The sequence below is a fragment of the Panthera pardus genome, unplaced genomic scaffold, assembly GCF_024362965.1.
Source record: "Panthera pardus isolate Hobbes unplaced genomic scaffold, ASM2436296v1 HiC_scaffold_25, whole genome shotgun sequence".
Classification (NCBI taxonomy): domain Eukaryota; kingdom Metazoa; phylum Chordata; class Mammalia; order Carnivora; family Felidae; genus Panthera; species Panthera pardus.
The window spans coordinates 59,735,926-59,757,170 of NW_026526821.1; the positions used below are offsets into that span (position 1 = coordinate 59,735,926).

The 21,245-nt window shown below is 39.7% G+C and overlaps 1 protein-coding gene across 10 annotated transcripts in view; it reads left to right on the top strand.

The window, feature by feature from the left end:
- The window catches only part of AFF3 (ALF transcription elongation factor 3), a 570,287-nt gene that overhangs the window by 452,190 nt on the left and 96,852 nt on the right, over positions 1 to 21,245 (top strand). For 7 of the 10 annotated variants that reach the window (XM_053890583.1, XM_053890587.1, XM_053890589.1 and 4 more), the window contains one exon: positions 19,369 to 19,409. In XM_053890583.1, coding sequence (XP_053746558.1) covers positions 19,369 to 19,409 — 41 coding nt within the window. The remainder of the gene's footprint in view (positions 1 to 19,368; positions 19,410 to 21,245) is intronic. The other 3 variants (XM_053890586.1, XM_053890588.1, XM_053890592.1) reach the window with 1 other exon arrangement.

Sequence of the window (21,245 nt, forward strand, 5' to 3'; positions counted from 1 at the left end):
ATTGTCCCTTTAATGTCTGGGTCTATAGTGATATCCCATTTTATTCTTGATACTTTCTTATTTTTGTCTTTGTCAGTCTTGCTAGAAGTTTTTCAATGTCATTGATCTTTTCAAAAAACAAGTTTTTCATTTTATTGATATTTGCTGTCAACTTTACTGTTTTCAGTTTCATTGATTTCTTGTCTTCATTATTTCCCTCCTTCTGTTGTTTTGAGTTCATTGTGCTCTTCTTTTTCTAGTTTCTTGAGGGAGCTTAGATTACTGATTTGAGACTTTTCCTCTTTTATAATATGAGAATTTAACACTATACATTTCCCTCTCAGCACGTTGTTGCTGCATCCCACAGATTTTGATATGTTGTATTTTCATTCTGGCTTCTTTCACTCAGCATTATGTTTGTGAGACTCAACCATGTTGCATGTAATTGAACACTTCAGTTCAGTGAGACTTCCCCTTTGATGCATGGATTGTTTAGAAGTGGGTCGTTTTTATTTCCAAATGTTTGGAGCTTTCTTGTAGTCTTACTTTTATTGATTTCCAGTTTGGTTCCACTGTGGTCAAAGAACACATTTGCTATGATTTCAGTTCTTGTGAATTTACTGAGTATTTTCTATGGCCCAAGATATGGTCTGCATTGGTATATGTTTTATGGGCACTTGAAAGAATGTGTATGCTGCTGCGGTTGGGTGGAATGTTCTATAAATGTCAGTTAGATCCTGTTCGTTGATGCTTTTGTGGAGTTCTTCTAGATCCTTGCTGACTTTCTCTCTAATTGCTTTATCAGTTGTTGGGAGAGGAGTGTTGACATCTCCAACTATAATTGTGGATTTGTCTATTGCCCCTTCCCATTCTATCAGTTTTTGCTTCACATATTTTACAGCTCTGTTATTTGGTTCATAACATTTAGGATTGCTATGTCTTCTTCGTAGATTGACCTTTTATCATTAGGTAATGTTCCACTCTATCTCTAGTAATTTTCTTTTCTTTGCTCAGAAGTCTGCTTTATCTGACACTGATATAGCCACTGCTGCATTCTTTTGATTAATGTTTGCATAATATAACTTTTTCCATTCTTTTACCTTCAACCCACCTATGTTGTTGTATTTGAAGTGAGTTTCTTACAGTGTATTATTGTCATATCTTTTATCTATTTTGCCAATCTCTGTCTTTTAATTGATGTATTTAGAACATTTGCATTTAATGTAATTACTGATATATTATGGCTTAAGTCTGTCGCTTTATTTTTTCCTTTTCTGTCACTTTTCTTTTATTTCTGTTTTCATCTTTCTGTTTTCTTTTTACTGACTTCCTATAGGTTTCTTGAACATTCTCCAGGAGTCTGTCTTTATTTATTTATAGTATTTTTAGTGTATCTCTTTGTATTGCTTTTTTAGTGGCTCTTCTAGGGATTATATTTTGTGTGTGTGTGTGTGTGTGTGTGTGTGTGTGTGTGTGTATAACTTATTAACAGTTCATTGGTGATAGCATTTTAGAGGTTTTCTCCCTTAATATCCTCCATCACAGAACTGGTAATATGTTGGATATATGTTGGATAATATGTGGCTAATAAAGAATTTCATTTTCTATATTCCTGATAGGCCTTGGGGCCTTCTTCTTTTGACTCCTTTCTGCACCACCTCCCCACCAGAACTACACAACTTGGTCACAGTGACCTCCACAGAACCAAACATACTGGGCTCTGTTCAGTGTCTTGTCTTACCAGAAGACTTACCACATTGAAAGCTATTGATAACCCCACTTTTCTTGAGGTGTCAAATACTAAACTCCTGGTTTGTTTCCTGCCCTTTTGACTGTTTTTCCTTAGGCTCCTTTGCCGACTGCTCCTCCTCTGCCCAATTTTAAATAGTAGAATCTTTCAGCCTTTATTCATGATTTCTGTTCTACACTTCCTTTCTTTCTCTGTCTCTCTGGATGATCTCATCCATCCCCATGACCTTCATTTTTTATATGCTTACAATTTCTAAAGTTATATCCTTACCTCAAACCCTCTTCTGAACTGCAGACCTACTTGACTTTTCCACTCGGATGTCTCACAAGCATTTCAAATTCAATTTGTGCCAAACTGGACTTCTGGTCTTTGCCATCCCTTATCCACCCACACACAAATATATTCTTCTTGTGATTATTTCCATTTCTAAAAGCGGCCCTGCCATACACCCAGTTATTCAAGTCTAGAAACACCAGGTTCATCCTCGACAACTCCCTGTTCCTCACTTAGATGTTAATTTTGTCTCTAAGGCCTATAAATTCAACCTCCAAAATTAAATATTAGTCTTTCCACCTCCTTCCATCCTGGCTAGTCTAAACCAATCAAGTAGACACTAGCCTATTTATATTCTTCCCTTTCTATAGTACAACCTCCTCACAGCAATCTTTGAAAAATATAAATCAGATCAACTCATTACCTGCTGTAAAGTCTTAAATACGTTTCCCATTTCACTTGAGATAAAATCCAGAGCCCATGGCATGACTAACACTACCCTACACAGTGTGTTTTCACCCCTCTTCTTTCCCTTCACTTCACACTGTTCTCATTCATGGCACGTTAACCACATGAGCCTGCTTTCATCTCCTCCAACAAGCCACGCTCACCTGCCTCAGGGCCTCCAGAGGCCTCTCCTCCCTCATTTTTTTTTTTTATCTGATGAACCGCAACATAACTTTCACTTTCTCAGGGGCCTCCCCATTATCTAAATTGGACCACCCTCCCCCTCCCCAGTTAGTCCTTCTCACAATCATCCTAACCTTTTTTCTTAGGTCTCATCATAATTTTACTTATGTTTTATCTTACTTTTTAAAGTATATGTCTCGGGGCGCCTGAGTGGCTCAGGTTAAGCATCCGACTTCAGCTCAGGTCATGATCTTACAGTTTGTGAGTTCAAGCCTCATGTCAGGCTCTGTGCTGACAGCTCAGAGCCTGGAACCTGCTTCAGATTCTGTTTGTGTCTTTCTCTCTGCCCCTCCCCCTGCTCATGCTCTGTCTCTCTCTCTTTCTCAATAAATAAATAAATAAATAAATAAATAAATAAATAAATATTTTCAAAAAGAATTTAAAATATCTCTCTCTACCAATTAGACTGGAAGCTTCCTGGGGGCAGGGACTGTTCTGGCACAGCAGAGGTGCTAAATACTTGCTGAATGAATACATGAATAAATGTACAATGTTGAGTTGAATTGAGAGTATTTCCTGCTCTTTGTTGTCCCGTATCAGAGATAACTTTTGCTCTACCTTTATTTCATGTATTGAACACTATGATTTTTCAAATTAGTTCTATGCAAAATCAAAGGTATTGACATAAAAGAACAAAAACATAAGACCCAAGATCATAAGGTGGCTGTAGATTATTGCAAAAACAATCTACCTATTTAGGAGGAAAGGTCCATCCAGTCTCCATGGAAATATCTATAGCCACTTCTTAAATGTACTTACTACCAAGCCATATTGAAGTTACAAATTTTCAGAATCTGTCTCTGCAGCAAGGGTTTCTTTGATATCTTCTATGCTTTTTTGAAGCCCGGCTAGTATTCTTATGACTTGTTCAGATATATTGCTTATTTATGTTTTGAGAAAATCCATGGCTATGGTTGGTTTCTTCTTGATCTTTCTTTTAGGGAGAATTTCTCCATCTTGTCATGTTGTCTAGGTTTTTACCTTTTGTGTGTTAAGAAAGCTTGTTATGCTTCCTGCTCCTGAGAGAATGCTATATTAAGAAGAGGTCAAGACACCCGGGTGGCTCAGTCAGTTAAGCGTCCAACTCTTGATCTCAGCTCAGGTCCTGATCTCAGGGTCATGAGTTCAAGCCTCGGGCTGTGAGCATGAAGAATGCCATGTTCTCTCCCTCAAATTATGCAGATTGTTCTCTTAATCCTCAGATCAATTTCCTAGGTGTTCAAAATGATTGGATGTTGATATAGCTGTGTTGGAGGGACCCAGCAAGCCAAGGTTCCCCTTACTTATTCCTATATCTTAACTTCAATCCAAAATTTATCTCAAACAGAAGCCTCTGAAACCAAAAGAATGGGTTTCTCTTATAGCCTTCCCTTTCAGGGATAGCAGAATTTTGACTATAACCTCTAGAGCTGAGATTGTGACAGAGTTTACCTAGAAAATTTGGAGATATAATTAAAATAGAAGCATAGTTTCATGTTTGCTCCTATAATTTTCATACTTGATAAGGTTTGAACTGGGACTAAGACAAATGATAGAGAATCAGTTTTCTTGCTTGTCTGGACAAGTGAAAGATACTGATACATGTAGCAATTTGTTTGATCCCCTTTTCTGTAACTCTTGGTTTTAAAATTCCAAAGGCCAATGTTTTCATGTAAGAATACAAAGAAATTAGAAGATTTAAGACAAAATTATTCCTGAAGTCACTAAATACTGAAGGAATTTTTTTAATAGACTTGGAGAGATTAATTATATTCCATATCTCCCAATTTGGCAAAAAGCGGAGCTGTGCCTCTCAAGTCAGGGTAAGCTTGGGAAGCTGGACACACCAAATATCTAGATGAAATTATTATAGCTAAGGCTTAAGAAGAGGAACATATGATTAAGACTCTCAGCAAGGAGCAGCCGAGATAGTGTCAGTGGCAGACAGTGTTTCAGAGATGACAAATATATAAGCTTAGGGAAAGTAAAGAAGCAGGATCCAGATTGAATGGCTGCATATGTGCCTGCAGCTTCCAGTAATTACATTATCCACACGTATCAGGCAGCCTTTTCATTTTAATTATATAACTGCATTTTTTTCTTTAAATGAGCATGGTTTATCCACTCAAACTGACAATTTTAATTTTACAGGCACTGATCATTGGATGTAATCTGTAAAGGGAAATTTTCCTACTGGCATAATTTACTTCTTACAATGAAGAAAAGTTACCTTTTAATCCCCCAATCAATATTTGGAGAGCACAATTAATTTAATAGATACCTAGGTAGTTAACATAAATCTCCAAGTTAAAAAGCCAATTCTTTTTTTATTTTTAATGCATGGAGTACTAATCGTGTCTCTCAAAAAGAATCCCAGTCCTCTCGGAATAAGTCTAAAGCCTCCTTGCATCAAGATGTCAAGATTATAGGTGAAATTGCTCTGCTCACCGAACTGCAGGTCTCATTGCTTTTTGTTGCCTTTGGTTTCTTATGGGGAAGCACAGAATCATTCCTACTCAGTTCTCTGCTTTTTACTGTAGAGGCCACTGGGTAAAATAACTGACATCAGTTTGGGGTGTCATATTAAAAGCAGATTGCCAGTTGTAATGGGTGCTGTTCATTTTTTCCTTTGTTCCTTTTTTAATATGACAATTGCATAACAGAAAGCAGAGTTTTTGAAAAGAACCTCTGAAGCCATTGGCAGTGCATGTCTATCAGTGACCAAATGAATTAGCTAAATGATATGCAGACGTGGAATAAAAACATAGGAGGTTTGTGCAGCCCAGCACCACTTCCCTGGGTGCATTTTTCTTCTCAGGATCAGCTTGGTTGATGCTGGAGTTCTTGGCCTGTGAAAATTTATTACCCACAGAGTCGATCTGCATTCAGGCGGCCAAGTCTGAATAAATAGAGTCATTGTGCTTGTCTGGGATTTGTGGCCAGAGTTCATCCAGTCAGCCTGACATTCACATCCCAGGAGATTCATAAAAGCCAACACCCTGGTATGTGCTCTTGAATCCTGCCAAACTTGTGTGGAATTATATAAACAGGAGTTGAAGCAGTAATCAGGACCAGGTTTGAGGGGCAAGGCTCCAAAATCAAGTTTCTCTTACATTAGAAATGAACTGTATTGTAGATATTATTTGCAGTCAAGAGCTAAAAAATTTTTACATAAGAGTCATTCTGAGAATAATCTTGAATGCCTACTAAGCGCCAAACATCGTGCAAGACACATTAGTAATATTCATTATGATAATTTAACCACAAAAATTTAAAGTAAATTTTAAATGCCAGGAAAAACTCTGCCCTCCGTGTACACACACACATACACACACACACACAAAAGCATATATTACACTTAATAGCAAAACAGAAGAAAAGGAAGAATAGTTTGTTTTTTTTCTGTTTAGTCTTGCATTAATGCTATCCCTAAGCTAAATATCCAATTTAGTCATATTGATGAATTGGTATCTTTTTAATATAGAAACAGCAATAACTCACATTGATAACTACTTCCTGTCAGGTCTTTGTCATCTGTGTTTGAAGTAATCATGTATTTGAAACTTCTGTCTTAGTCAGTGAAAACTCAAATGGTTGGCAGGAGGTTTTTATTGATATAATAGTCCTAAAACTTAGTTAAGTAATCATACTTTATAAATAAAATTTTATTGTCACCAGAAGCAAATGCAAAATTTCTTTAATATGGCCAATTTTATGGTATTTTTTAAATCATGCCACTCTTCATAAACATTTGTGAAAATCATGAGCATAAGTAGAGATATCCAAAAATGTAATTGCTTTTGTTTCATGTTAATGAACAGTAATTTCCAAAATTGAAATTATCAGCTGATTTAAATGTCACTGAGCACAGATGTACAAAGGCTCACAACCCTATCTCCTAAAATATTTTCTCAGACCTCATGTGGGGGACCCAACTGAGATTTATGTAGGTTTAGTTGTGCCCAACCAACCTGGACCATAAGATGTGACTAATTTCAGTTGGAAGGCCCTGAACAGAAATGCAGGAAAGGAGAAAATTACATAAAAATGAAAAGGTGATCCATTAAATTTGGGCAAACATACTATTAACACAAAATAGAGAATCATTGCTTTGTTAAGTTCAAGAATCCATAGAGGAGCTACATTTTTGAAACTAAGCCAAGTTTTGTTAATGGCAGATATCAGTACCAACAAAATAGACTCTCTATTTGGAGAACAGAAGAAAGGCCATGCATCACGAGTTGATAGGCATGTTCTTCTCAAATACAGCTGCCGGCAGAGCTCCTGGTTGGCAGAGGAAGTGGAATTCTCCCTCCAGAGGATGCAGCTATTTAACTCAAAGGAATAGTCCTTTGTCCTGTGACTTTAATGGTTTTTATCTTAAATAGCTTCTTCAGAAGTATAACCATTCAAGAGTGGATGCTCCTTGGAGTATATGCTATCATTCATATCCAGGCTTGAGTAGTTTCATTTAGTAAAGGATTTACCTACAGTCATTCAGGTGTTTGGTCCAGATATGCACTTGGAAAGTTTTTTTTTGTTTGTTTGTATTTTTCCAAATCTTCTCAAGTGGGGCTGGTTATCTCATAGCACAGCCTTTCTCAGGAGACTCTCTTAGCCTGTTGTTTCTACATGGAGCATAATCATTTGTGGTAATTCAACGCCCCTTGGCACTTGCCAGTTCCATCCTGACCAGATCTGCAGCCAACAGGTTGTGCTGAGTGAAAGAAGACCATCTTTAAGAAGCAGACCAGACAGTTCTAGAAATGCCAGGCCACCAGACAGTCCTTTCCATACTAGAAAAGAGCAAGTTAGCCCAATGTCACTCTGGGGAGGTTAATTCATCGTGTCTCTGGGTACCACTTCTTTCAACTTGGACTTCATTCTTAAAGGTCCAAAGCAGTTCAAGGAAGAGTATGTTGTAAGATTACAACATGTTAGATATGAAAGCACTTTCACATATAAACTCTAAAGCAGTGGTCTCTTGAGAGGTGAAAATCCTAATACTAACAGTAACATATTCAGAATCAATCTAGCTTTCTGATATATTAAAAAATTGGTTTACAAAGTGCCATTATAAGACTCTTAACCATTACAAACCTATTTTTAACCTTCAAATATTGCTATTTTGTCTCAGTTTTTGAAAAAGATGTTTAAGTGAAACATAAAGCCAGATTTAAGATTTTGGTTCTTGAAATACAGGTTGCATTTATAACAAAACCATGAAAACATTTATGTGACTCCCATTTTGTCTTTATACAATAACAAAGTAACATTTATACCTCACACAACTTAGTCCCCAGTTGCATTCATAATAATCAAACGCCTAGCAAGGCCAGTGGAAAATGAATGGGTCTCCACTAAAGCATTGTGTTGAGGTAGCATAAGGATTTTGTTAAAAGCTTTAAAAGGTATTTGGCAAACCCAACAAAGTAGGAAGTAACTAAACCCAGTATCCACTTGCTGTACCAAAGGTGAGAGTTATTAACAGGCCATCACCATCTTTCGCCATGCTCATGGTCTGGCCTGCACTGAAATTGTTCTGTGAGATGAGTTCTAGGAACGTATAGATGACCAAAACTATGATAAGCAGGCCACAAAGCCATGGGAGAACCTGCAGGGCTTAGATTGCATCAACTCCATACTCCAAATTTAACTTTCCATTCCCAATAACCAGGCATTTAAATCCACATACTACCTGTAGAGTATCTCCAAGTTACTCAGATATGATGGTGATTCTTGTTTGTTTGCTTCCACTTTGAAATTGTAGATGCTGCTAGATGAGCATGTACACACACACTCACTCACTCGCTCACTCACTCTCACCATTATGAGAATTGACAGCCACACTTGGATATTCCACCATCATCCTGCACACTGGTGGGGCTGCCCTGTTTGCCTAATGAATCCTCAGTGATCTCTGCACCTACCTAGACCTGACCCAGGCAGGCACTTCCTTTATATATGCAGTCTGTCATGGTGAGCTCTGGAGGTCAAAAGAATTCTTCTCCAGAAGTTTCTGGAAAGCTCTGAGATAAACAATATGCTTCTACCTATAAACTTCTTGAGGAAAAGACTTCAGTCTCAGAGACCTAAAACCCTCCTATCTCCTTTGCAAGCACCTGTCTAAAAGATGACTCCTACACTTCCTCTTCGATAGCATCCCCGCAGGAAGCTTGTCCCTGTGTGTGTTAGTGTCCACTCAGCACCCCACCAGTTCTCTTCACACTGATACTGGCAGAATTCCAAACTCATCTGATCCCCTTCCCTTCACCCTCTGCCAGGAATAGTCTGCAATGAGGCAGAAGCAGGACTGGGGTGCTCTGTGGTATTTCAGTGGCCTGGTTCCATTACTTCCCACCTGTGACTGTGAGCAAGCCACCCTTACTGAACCCCTGTTTCAATATCTTAATGTAACTGGACAAAAATGCCGAAGTGGATTAATAGAAAACGTTTTATATTAATGTATGTATTACTATAAAGCTACTAAAGTACACATTTTCACGTCCTTCCCCACCTTCTGCCTCTTCTCTCCCTTCTCCCCAGGAACATTCTTTTTTTGCATTGCTGGAACTTTTTAAAATGTCTATTTAGTTATGAAAGAACAGGAGTACAGGAAGAGGCCAGAAAAATTGGTTTATATCAGAAAAGGCAGTTATAGAAGAATAGAGCCAGAAGATAGGAGGAAGAAGAGAGGAGAAGGTCTGGATTTTTAGAAGAGAGTGTGAGGAGGCAGGAAGGAGGCAGAGAGAGGAGAAGAGAGACAGGGTCACTGCCACACTGTGTGGGACTTAGAAAAGATGACTGATAAAGTGGAATGGGATTTAGAGTGTGTTACAGTCTAGCTCCCCAGCCCTCTCTTGTCAAGAGGCTTTGATATTTACCTTACTTTTCAAGGCTGTCATGGAATATTTGTGTTTCTTTCCAGTGAAACACCATTCTTCGACTGGCCCCAAGACTGGCCCTGATGTATTTGGGTTACATGTAAAATAGGGATAGATTCACATTGAATTGCTAATGGTAACTATCATCCCAGTGGAGAAATGGAGGTTGTTTTTTATTTTGTTTTTATTATTGTTGTTTGTTGTTTTGCTTGTTACATACATGTAATTTTTTCTTTTTTTTTTTCTTTTTTTTTTTTTTATTTTTTATTTTTCAACGTTTTTTATTTATTTTTGGGACAGAGAGAGACAGAGCATGAACGGGGGAGGGGCAGAGAGAGAGGGAGACACAGAATCGGAAACAGGCTCCAGGCTCCGAGCCATCAGCCCAGAGCCCGACGCGGGGCTCGAACTCACGGACCGCGAGATCGTGACCTGGCTGAAGTCGGACGCTTAACCGACTGCGCCACCCAGGCGCCCCTGTAATTTTTTCTACACTGCACACATACCACTTAAAACAGTTGAAAATTATAATAAAAATTAGAAGCCTGGAATTTAAACATACATCCTGATGTATGTATGGCATGCATACAATGAAGATGATATGTGAAATCTGAAGGTTTAGGGCTAGATATTACATGTTATTTGCATGAGTCTATCACCTCTCTCCCAAGGCAACTGAAACATTGTGAGAACACAGGTAACAAGAGAACCAAGCCCCCAATTAATGGGATTAATTAAATTTGTGATTCTTTAGAGGAGAAAGATTCTTTAGGAGGAGAAAATACTTATGTTTGGAACAGAAGGGTAGAGACTGATAACTTACCACGTCTCCAGCAGGGGTCACAAATGGTCCCTTATTTAGTACCTTGATAGAAGCTTTTACTGAAAAACACCACAAGGAAAAAGATTAATTTCTTATAAGGAAAGTGTTTTGTTTCTAACAAAATAATAGCACAGCAAAGATTTGTCAGATCCTTTTATTGAAGAGGGTAATTGACAATTGAAGGATGGTGGCTGTTTAAAAGCAAAATACTGCCTTGTTCATTCCTTTAAAACAAAAACAAACAAAAAGGAACACTGAGTTTACAATTATACTAACAGAATCTTGAATAAATGTTAGAATCTGTGTTAAAGACTAAAGCTCAGTTGCCAATTTTGAGTCCTCATTCTCTGCACAAATGCTTCTGGAATGAGATGGAACTGAATGAAAGAGATGAAGACTAATCCCTCATCCCTTAGGTGTTCAGGAGAGGTACCAGTATGCTTGGTCATCTGGTGACATTATATTTGTCAAGAATTTGTGTGCCCTGTGCTATTGGTTAGACATTGTACCATGGTTGTTCAATAATGTAACTGGGGCTTACTTCCTGTCCTCAAGGAGCTAGTGTCTAGCCTCCCTAAGTCTGGCCCTTTATGGGGTAAGTGTCCAGCTGCCCCCGGTGGATGCAAGTACTTGCCATGGGACAGCAATGCCACATCAGCTGAAGCGCAGGTTGTTCCTATGACCTCACTTGGGGCTGGGTATCAGTTCTGCAGCCGCCACCTTACCCCCAACATTGTGGTGAATGCTACTAGCCTCATGCATGGCCATGGGTCTTCCTACCATTATCCTTGCACTTCACACTGACCTCTTACCACTCCCACACCACACCTGTCCCACAGATCTCCTCCAGGAAGCCACTGACCCATAATGTTGCCCTTGTAGCAGTCAATATGGCACACTGTCTAGGGTGCCTTGTATCTTCCAGGCCCTCAGTGGAGCCGCAACCCCTCTGGGAGGAGTCTGATGTCAGTCACTGTGAATGGGGGACAGCACCCATGGCATGTGCTCACATTGTCCCCACACCTTTCCCTTCTCTCTCCCAACTCCTAGTGGCTGCCCCAGAGTTTTCATTTGTGAAGGCAAAAGCCCCCAGGACAGAGAGGCAAAAGGGGCTGCAAGTGGATGTCACAAATTGTTCAGTTTATCTCCAGTGAGCTTATCTCCAGCATTATGTCCAGGAAATGCTCAGTGAAAACAAGCATGTCTCTCTTAATCCCTCTCAGAAGATTCAAATAGCCAAATCAGGACTGTCACTGACAATCTGACCTCAGACAAGTCCCCCAAATCAGTCAGTTGGTAACAGGATCCAAATTATGAGATAACGTTATACAGCCCAACTTCACTGATATTGTCAACCCTAATCAGCCTTTTCCATGGGATAGAGTAGGTGCTCAATAAGTGTTTGTTGTTGTCTTTATGGAATTTCCAGTAGACATAAATAAATCTAAGCAATCCCGTGTGGGGGGAAAAAACTAGTCAAACTTTCTCCCAAGAGGAAAGTATACCCTAATTTTTAAAGAAAGTGAAATAGAGAAAGAATATAAAGCTAAGAAAAAATGTATTTCAACAAGTCTCTTAGATTAGCGCTGTGGCAAATAGTGGCAATATGTCATCCCCAAAAGTTACCTACTCACCCCCTGCCTGTGAATCCCACAGCAAGTGTTGTCAGTTGCCGGGAAGCCCTTTCAGATGGAGGAGGAATGGACTAGGGTCTCCACCTTCAGTTGATCCTCAAGAAACTGGAGGAGCCAAGATGAGAATTCTCACAAAACAAATGGCAAACTCCTCCAGAAAGAAAAGAACCCAGTGCTAATCCATGTTCTGGGCTAGGAGTTCAGAGAGAGGAAGGTCAACAAAAGCATGAGTGGTCAAGGAGCACTTATAAAAAGGTTGAGCTAGACCTCAGATTAAAGGCAGAATCTAAATAGAGGAGCAGCTGGAAAGAGAATGGGAAAATGACAGAAGCATTGGCTTGATTTAAAGGAACAAGAATCCAAGTGATTTGTCTGCTACTGACCCCATTCTGCTGTCTGTTTTCTTTATTGACAAGTTCCTCAGCCCCTGAAATTCTGTCTTCTAATCCTGATCTCATTTATATTTGTGCAGACTCATGTTTATTAGAGCAGTCACACAGCCCAGTGTGCCCAGAAGAGCGGGGTTCTCTCCTGTTTCCCCTGCTCCTATCTGCAGAGCATCCCCTTTCATTCTCCAAAATGTTCTTATTTGGATCATAAATTACATTGTCATCCCTGACTCTGCCTGAGTCAAAGTCTACTGAACAAAACGCTTCCTAGACAGCATTTCTGAAAATGCACAATGCTCATTATTACAGAGGGAAAACTGAAGAGAGTAAGACTTTCCTTTGTCTTGTATATATTACCAAATGGGTTGAAAGCAACAAAGAAGCTCACAACATAAAAAGTTAAGAGACTCATCAACTAGGACTCAAATGGAAAGCCAACAGCGTAAAAGTTAAGTTAATGAAACATAAAATGTGTTAAGAGATGTAGAAGGAAATTAAGCAGTGAAACAAATTCATAAATACAAGTCTCAACTTGAAGAAAAATGGCAAGAAAAGAGTAAGGCCTTACTAGACAGAATTCCCATAAAGATACATGAATCCAGTCTAAAGTTCACAGCATGCATCAGTAACAGCAAAACACAGATGAACTAAGATTATCTGCTATGGTATTTTTTCAAGTAGCTGAATGTGGATACAACATCCTAATACAGGTGAATCACAGTGATTAAAATCACTGCTGCACAGGTACCTGCTTTATTGTCAGTATAATAAACCTGACACTGTTCATAGAAAAGATGGAGGTCACGCACATGTGGACGGAGAAATAAAGATGTATTCTAACCAGTTGAATCCTCAACCTACTTCTCTTAGAAGGAGAGCAAATTGTAGACCAAAAAAATTCAGTCATATATCTCCTTTTGACTGTTATTTGCCAAAAAGCTATTGATATTTTATACTTTGTTGACATTTAAACAGCTTCAATCTCATGTATCCAGCTATCTACTCAGCCTCTCCACTGGAACATCCCAGAAGCACCTTGAATTTCACACACCCGAAATTAAAATCTACCTTTGCCCGTATACCTGCACCAGTGGTGCCCATCCTGATCAGTGGCTCCTCATGCTTACCAGGTGCTCAAGGCAGAAGCCTGGGACTCTTTCCTGATGTCCTCCCCACCCCACCCCCCAAGTCTGCCACATCCCACCCATCACAAGTTCCCTCAGCTCCGCCTCCAGAACATAACACAAACTCTCTCTCTCCATCTCCAGTGCTACCCTGCACTTCTCCTGCCTTTGTTGTTGCAACAACCTCAAACATTGTCCCTTCCTGCTCAAATCCATTCACCGCACAGAAGCCAGAGTGATATCTGAAAAATGTCAGTTTTATTGCCTCACTCCCTGCTTTTTTTTTCAATTATAGATTCACCAGAAGATGCAAAGAATGTACAAGCAGATCCCATATATCCTTCACCCATCTTCCAATAATGTAAATCCTTCAATGACCTCCTATTGCCCTATGGATAATATCCAAAATCCTTAATTTGACCTCCAAAGCCCTTGGGATTTGCCCCTGTCCCCACTTCTCACTGAGCTCCCCCGTGGTGTCCTTCATATAGTTCTTCAAGTGAGCAAGGATCTAGGCCAGCCTCAAGCCTTTGCTCCCAAACTGTCCTCCCTGCCAGGAGCCCTTCCTTCCCCACCCACTCCCATGTCTCTGGCTCAGTAACTTCTTTATCCTGCAAGCATCAGATTTTTTGTGCTTTACTTCGTTAGCAGGCGCTCCCTGACCATTCATTCCAAATGAGATCTTCATATTCTGTTTCATAGCACCTGTCCATTTCAGTCATAGCCTTTGTAATCTAGCATGTTTAAGTGTGTTTAATTTTTCATGTCTGACTCACGCTAGACCCTAACTACAATATGGTGAGGGTTTTGTCTGTTTTGCCTGTCACCTAAGCCGAGCCCAGTAACTGTACATCACAGGTACTTCAGACCAAATTACAGAGCTGTCCACGTGTTAATTCTGTTTCTATCAAGTAAAAAAGAAATTGGATCATCCTGAGACCCTGCTGAATTTCAGCCTGTTCCTTTCATTCTCCTCCCTGCTTCAATATCCATAAACTTGTTCTATGCACAACCGAATTATAAGAAGGGCACTTAATTTCCTCTTTAAGTTCCCTCAATAACAGATTTTGACTGGTAATTCATTTAGCATACATTGAAACCTGAATGTCTATTGATTATGTTCCAAAACACTGAACTTGCTGTAATAAAGACAGAGAAAAGATGTCATCTTTTGAGGAGAACCTGGAAAATTATTATTTCTGGTGGAAAGCTTGTTTTGTCTCATAGACTTATGCTTCAGAGTCATTCGTGAATGAGTAATGAACTCAGGAAAGATCAATGAAGTATTCTCTTAACCCTCTCAACCTATTTTCCTGAGAACAAAATAAGAGGAAAGTTACAAAAGGAGATGATGATTTAGGAAGAGAAAAATATGGTCGCTGTAATGTACAACTCTTGAAAGAAGGAAATTGGGCAATTCATCTAGTTTACTATGAGTAGTTTTTCAAGCTTCAATCATGAGTCACCTAAGTAATTTTTTTCTCTGCTCTTTAATTGCAATGTTTATTTATCTTATTATTTTCCAAGAGTGAAGTAAAACAGTATGCAAAAGCCAAACTACTTTTAAGAGAGGAGGCAGTAAAAAAAATTTTTTTTGTGGTCTTTGCCTTGGTATATGACATACAATTTCAATCTAATGCCATAAAGCTATGATTTTCTCAAGGAATTATTTAAAATGTTTAAAATACTCTCATCTCTTTTCTTGATGGATGATGAGTCATCCTCTGTAAAGTTTTTAATGATGTAGAATAAACTGCAAATTAAATAGCATAATCAAAACCAGGCATTGAAAATAATGGTGCAGGCAATCAATGATGCTAAATACCGCAGTGTTAAGTGGGTGGTAACATGCATTGTGTGGACAGATTGGAGAGTGACGGTCACAGAAAGACACTGCTTAGTGACTTGGGATGACTGATGTCTAAGCCTTCATATGTCTGTGACATATGTCTAAACCTTTTGGCTCCACCATCACATCCATCTGGTAAAGGAAAGAAACCCCTGCTCCAAGCCGCCAATTCAGCTTCTGTTAGAGATCTCAGTCAACATCAGTCCTATGGACTTGCTCTCAACAGGTGCCAACCACCTGGGATGCATCACTCCAGTGATGGTTGAACAGCTGAGTTTCTCAGTTTTTGTGTTGCTTTTGCTTTTGCTCTCTAAATAACTTTCTTATAGGCTTCACATCAAAAAGCACTGTGTTTCCCTACCACAAAAGTCAGTAAGAAGTATTTGGAGGCAGGAGAAAAAAGAATCAATACACTTTTTTAAACATTGACTGCCATGGCTAGGGGAAACTTCAGATGCCATGTTAGAGGTTTCTGTTGAACTTTTGGTCACATCCCTTATGATTTTTGTTATTCCAGGAAGAGTCAGTCTCCAGTGCCTCCTGCTGAGATGATGTTAAGAGACTGTACTAATAATGCATGCCATCTTTCCTTTGGGGAGTTCCAAATTCTTTTTGTGCATTTAGCCAGAGTCAAGAGTAGAGAGTTAAGTTCTTTTCAAGTACGGCTGCCAAAGGTGAAAGCCATCTTGATGAGTGATAAGAGAACCCTTTAGGAGACAAACGTGGGAACAGTGATGGCTGCCCATCACCTGCTGGGTGCTTTTTGTGGGCATGCTCCTGGGCTGGCCCTCTGGGAAAGCACCAAGAAAGGAGCATGAGAGAAGGAAATACCTGTCCTCTGAGGTATCAGAGGGGGCTTCTGGGCTCCAAGTCTTCCTCAGGCTTCTCCCCTCTTTCCCCATGCATCTTTCTACTCCCTCAGTTGTCCTCGCCAAGACAAGCTGTGCAGATATTCTTCTTTTCTCTCTTGACTGATTATGTGACACTGGAATGCCAGGACATTTGGGCCCTAATTTGCTGGAATCCAGGGGAGAAGGGGGAGGCAATAACCCCTTAGACTGTCCTCAGTAGCCTGGACAGTGACTGACTGGCTCCCTCATCATTCCCTTCAGAGAAGGAGAGGGCAGTTTGGAAACAGACATAGGTTGAGGGCCAGACTCAAGGTTGCCATATAAATGAATAGCAAAACCTCTCCCGGAATGTAAGACTTTCAATTCCCAGTTTCACAGACCTTATGTTTTTTTTTCTTAAATCAATGTGGTTATGTCATTTGTGGGAATTATCTAAGTTCCTCTTACTCATTTATTTTCAGTTCCTTTTGCCAGGCCCAGAGGCTAATGTTCCCTGTGTCACTTATTTCAAATCTGACTTTCATTCCTACTTTGCTACAGTGTTTCTCTGTAGAGATACCCTTGTCATTTTAAGGGGACATTTCCTCACCGTATAAGTGAACTTCCTGATCTTTAAAAGGTTTTAGCATCCCCGACCCCAGGCACTAAATGCCTGTAGTAATCCCCCTCATGAATATAATACAAAGAAACTCCCCTGCTCAATTCCAGACACTTCTGGGGTTGGGAGTAAGGGGTGTCCTAGTTGAGAACCACTGCTAGAGGCTTGGACAGGCCTTTGCTCTACCTCCTACTCCAGTATGACCAACACGTCTTCTCCCTGCCCACATTCCTCCTTGTCTTTAAAGTTCTGCTCAAGGGCACCTGGGTGGCTCAGTCAGTTAAGCGTCTGACTCTTGATTTTGGCTCAGCCGTGATCTCACAGTTCATGGGATCGAGCCCCACTTCAGACTTCCATGCTGACTGAGCGAGCCTGCTTGGATTCTCTATCTCCCTCTCTCTCTGTCCCTCCCCTGCTTGCTCTCTCTTGCTCTCTCTCTCTCTTCCTCTTTCTCTTTCTCTCTCTCTCTCTCTCTCAAAATAAATAAACTAAAAAAAATAAAGTTCTGGAGCACCTGGGTGGTTCAGTCGGTTGAGCATCCGACTTCAGCTCAGGTCATGATCTCACAGTTTGTGAGTTCAAGCCCCGCATCAGGCTCTGTGCTGACAACTCATAGCCTGGAGCCTGCTTTGGATTCTCTCTCTCTCTCTCTCTCTCTCTCTCTCTCTCTCTCTCTCTGCCCCTCCCCCACTAGTGTTCTGTCTGTCAAAAATAAATAAATGTAAAACAATTTTTTTTAATAAATAAAGTTCTGCTTAAATTTCAGTGAAAAGGATTCCCTGATTGAGTCATTCATTTAACATCTACTCAGCAGATATTTACTGAGCACTTGCTAACAGTTCCAGGCACTGTTTGAGGAGCTGCTGATCCACCAGCCATTAGCTGTCCCTCAGATGGGCACCTTCCTGATGCTGTCCTACCTTAACCTTTTCATTTGCATTTTATTTCCTAAGTGTCCTCAAGTCATCCCTGGACCCCCGAGTGACTTCCTACCTAGGGATTGAGCTTCCCTAAGACGATGACTACTTATTCTGCTTTTGTTTTTGTCCCTCCTGGAGGCCAGTATAATAGTTTCTACACAGTAGGAATTCAGTAAGTGTTGGACTGACTGATCCAGGGACATGCAGCTACTACCAAGGGTGTATTTCATTTCTGTAATAGGGATGATGATACTACTGTGTCAGATTTTTTTTCTAATATGAAGATTCTATTTAGTCTGTTGTCTAAATGGAAAGAGGAATAACATGGGAAATGTTTTGGTGTCCCTGGTAATTAATAAACTTGACATATGTAGCATACATGGTGAAAATGAACTGTACGCACTCTTTATTTTCTAGTACACCCTGAGTGAGCCTTGGTCTAAGAGGCCATGCTTTGATCCCCTCCCAATTATAACTTCTGAGACAGAGAACAGAGTATGACCTTGGCCTTCTGAAGCCTCAGAGTATTAAGTGATAGAAAGCCAATGTACAAAAATTTAGAATAGCCAGACAAAAAGAAAGTGATTACAAACATGAGAGAATCTGATAGAGAAATGGCAGCCTTTTTCTCTTAGTTTTTGTATTATGGAAAGTTTCAAAAACATACAAAGATGTACAGAATAATATACTAATCCCCCAGTGTGCTCATCACCTAGCTTCCACAGTTACCAACCCAAGGCCATCATGTCTCATTTATAAATGTCCATCCATTCTCCCTTCCTTCCAACTGTACTGTTTTAAAACAAATCCCAACAATATATAATTGTATCCATATTTCAAAATGGATCTCTAAAAGACACTTTTAAAAATCACCACAATATCATTACTATGCCTAAAACAAATCAGTAATCTCCTAATACTCTGACTCTTCCAACCAGTGTTCCAATATCCAATTGTACTGACTTTTTTCAATAAATCTAAAAACTGAGTAAAAAATTATACTTTCAGGGCACCTGGGTGGCACAGTTGGTTAAGTGTTCCAAACTCAGCTCAGGTGTTGATCTCACGGTTCGTGGGTTTGAGCCCCACGTTGGGCTGTCTGCTGTCAGTGCAGAGCCCGCCTTGGATTCTGTCCTCCTTTCTCTCTGCACCTCTCCCACTCATGTGCGTGAGTGTGCTCTCTCTCTCTCTCTCTCTCTCAAAAATAAATTAAAAATTTATTTTTACTACACTTTCATTGAGGAAGAAGCTACAGGAAACAAAACAGATTTTTTTCTTACAGGAAAGTAGAATAAAGCAATGGTAAAGGTGATTTCAGAGTGTAAAAATGAAATGATTTCAGAGTGTAGGTCTGAGCCTCTCCGGGTCTCTAGAGACTAGTCTAACCTCACCTAGAACTCCGTGCCTCCCCGTTCGCGCCCCCTGGTGGCAGGTGTGTGCTGTGGGCTTCAGTTAACTCTGAGGAGCATCCATTTCATAACATGATGGGTCTCTACTATGTTGCTAGTAGTTTAATAGTTGGCCACATGGCAAAAACGTGTGTGACACAGGTTTTTTAAAAGTGTTGATTGAGTACATAATTTAAAGTCAGAATATTAAATAAACATCTCTGCCCTTCCTTCCAGCAGGCAGCCCAGAGAACTGCTCTCCACGCTCTGTCTGACAGGTACATTTTGTCATTTTTATGAACTATAAATTGCTTTATGAAACATTGAGCCCTATTTATTGTGGCATATAATTCATAATCGGATTTTGTCCCTAAAGTGTCTGTGAACTGGGATGTTAAACATTTTGCATGCTTGGATTTGTCATGCATGTGTGGAGTTTATTACTGCAAAAATCGCCTTGTTGTATTTCATAGAAAGTATGAAGAATCCCTTGTTGTGCAATGAAACAGGAGACAAGAAACTTAGAGGGAAAGACCTGAATGGTGCAGTAAATTCTGAACTTTGGAATTGGTTGCAATCTAAGCTCATTTTTCAGCAATAAGTACTTCATTCGTTTTGAGATGTTTTCTTCAGACTTTTTCCATATCATTTCACAAGAGCTGTCTGTCTTTTGATGAAATCCTCTCATGAAATACTTTGTGCACATAACCCAGTTCATGGTCCTGAGAGCCTGACTTTTCCCTCCTCACTTTGGCTTGTGTTTTTGGACTTATGTTATTGCATGAGATATATAAACCTAATCAGTAAACACACTTAAGCTGTATTTCACATCGTGCTCTGCCAGAAAGGCTTTATAAAGATAGCTGAACAGGGATATATAAAGTTACTTTCAGGGATGGACCATGCCCTTTTTGTTTTGATTGGTTTTTAAGCTTTCATTTACTGAGGTTGCGGTGTGTGTATGTGTGTCTCTTAAAGAACTGTCAGGAGGCGAAGATGAAGCCCCAGTTTCTCTTCACAAGTCAGGCTCTTACGGTGTTAGAGCCAGCTGAAGGAGATGTTACCCTGGCTGGCTGGTGGGCACCTTAGCATTAGCTAGCTAACTGTCACCACCTTCCCCTTCCTTCTCAGTTCTTTTTTTTTCTTTCTTTCTTTTTCTTTTTCTTTTTTTTTTCTTTGTGTGTGTGTGTGTGGAATGAATAATAATTGACTGTGTCAACTAGCTCAGTTCACTGCTTCTCCAAGGTAAAACCTGTCACTGAGGCAAATTATCTGTGCACATGGGTGAAAAGCATTTCCTCTATGGTGGCAGGCTGAGCGTGAGTATTTTTATTTCATTTGAAAAGCCTTCCCCATGACAACCACACAAGCCTGTGTGCTGTAAGAGTGGCTGCCACAGGATCATCTACAATTGCTCCTGGGATTTTCACAAAAGCTGATAAACTGTACTGCTTCGGAGTCTATTGGTACGAGACTCTGGATCAAAACATTTAAAATCTGACACATTAATTCCTTTCCTCTACATACTTCTTTTTTTCCCCTTTGACTTATTAAGTAAGAGCTTCCTTCAACAAAATGCACTGATAAGCAAGCAAAAGCCCTCAGATTACAAGATAATGTTATTGCCATGGTTAGATTTTTTTTTGGGGGGGGGGGTACTGACAATGTTATAAAATTAGATTATGGTGATGGTTTCACAACCCTGTAACTATACTGAAAACCATCAAACTGTGTTTTTTTAAATGCATGAACATTATGGTATATAAACTGTATTTCAATAAAGCTACATATATAGGCACAAAACATCACTATGAACTTTGGTAGAATGAATCAAAACCTATTTTAGGAAAATAATTGAATTCCTTTGAAGACATGGCTGCAAATACAAAGACAAGTCATCGGAAACTAGAATTGATACATTCTAAGACTGCTTCCCAAAAGACACGTGACTCTGTCTTGGATAGAAAATGTACATGGATTTTAATGATAGCAACACTATTCCCCCTTGACTTTCTTCTGATATTCTAAAACCCCACATCAAACCCAATAGTCAGTCAACCGGTAAGTTAGCATCTTAGCCTCTGTTGATTCTGTAACCAGTAAGATCAGAATAC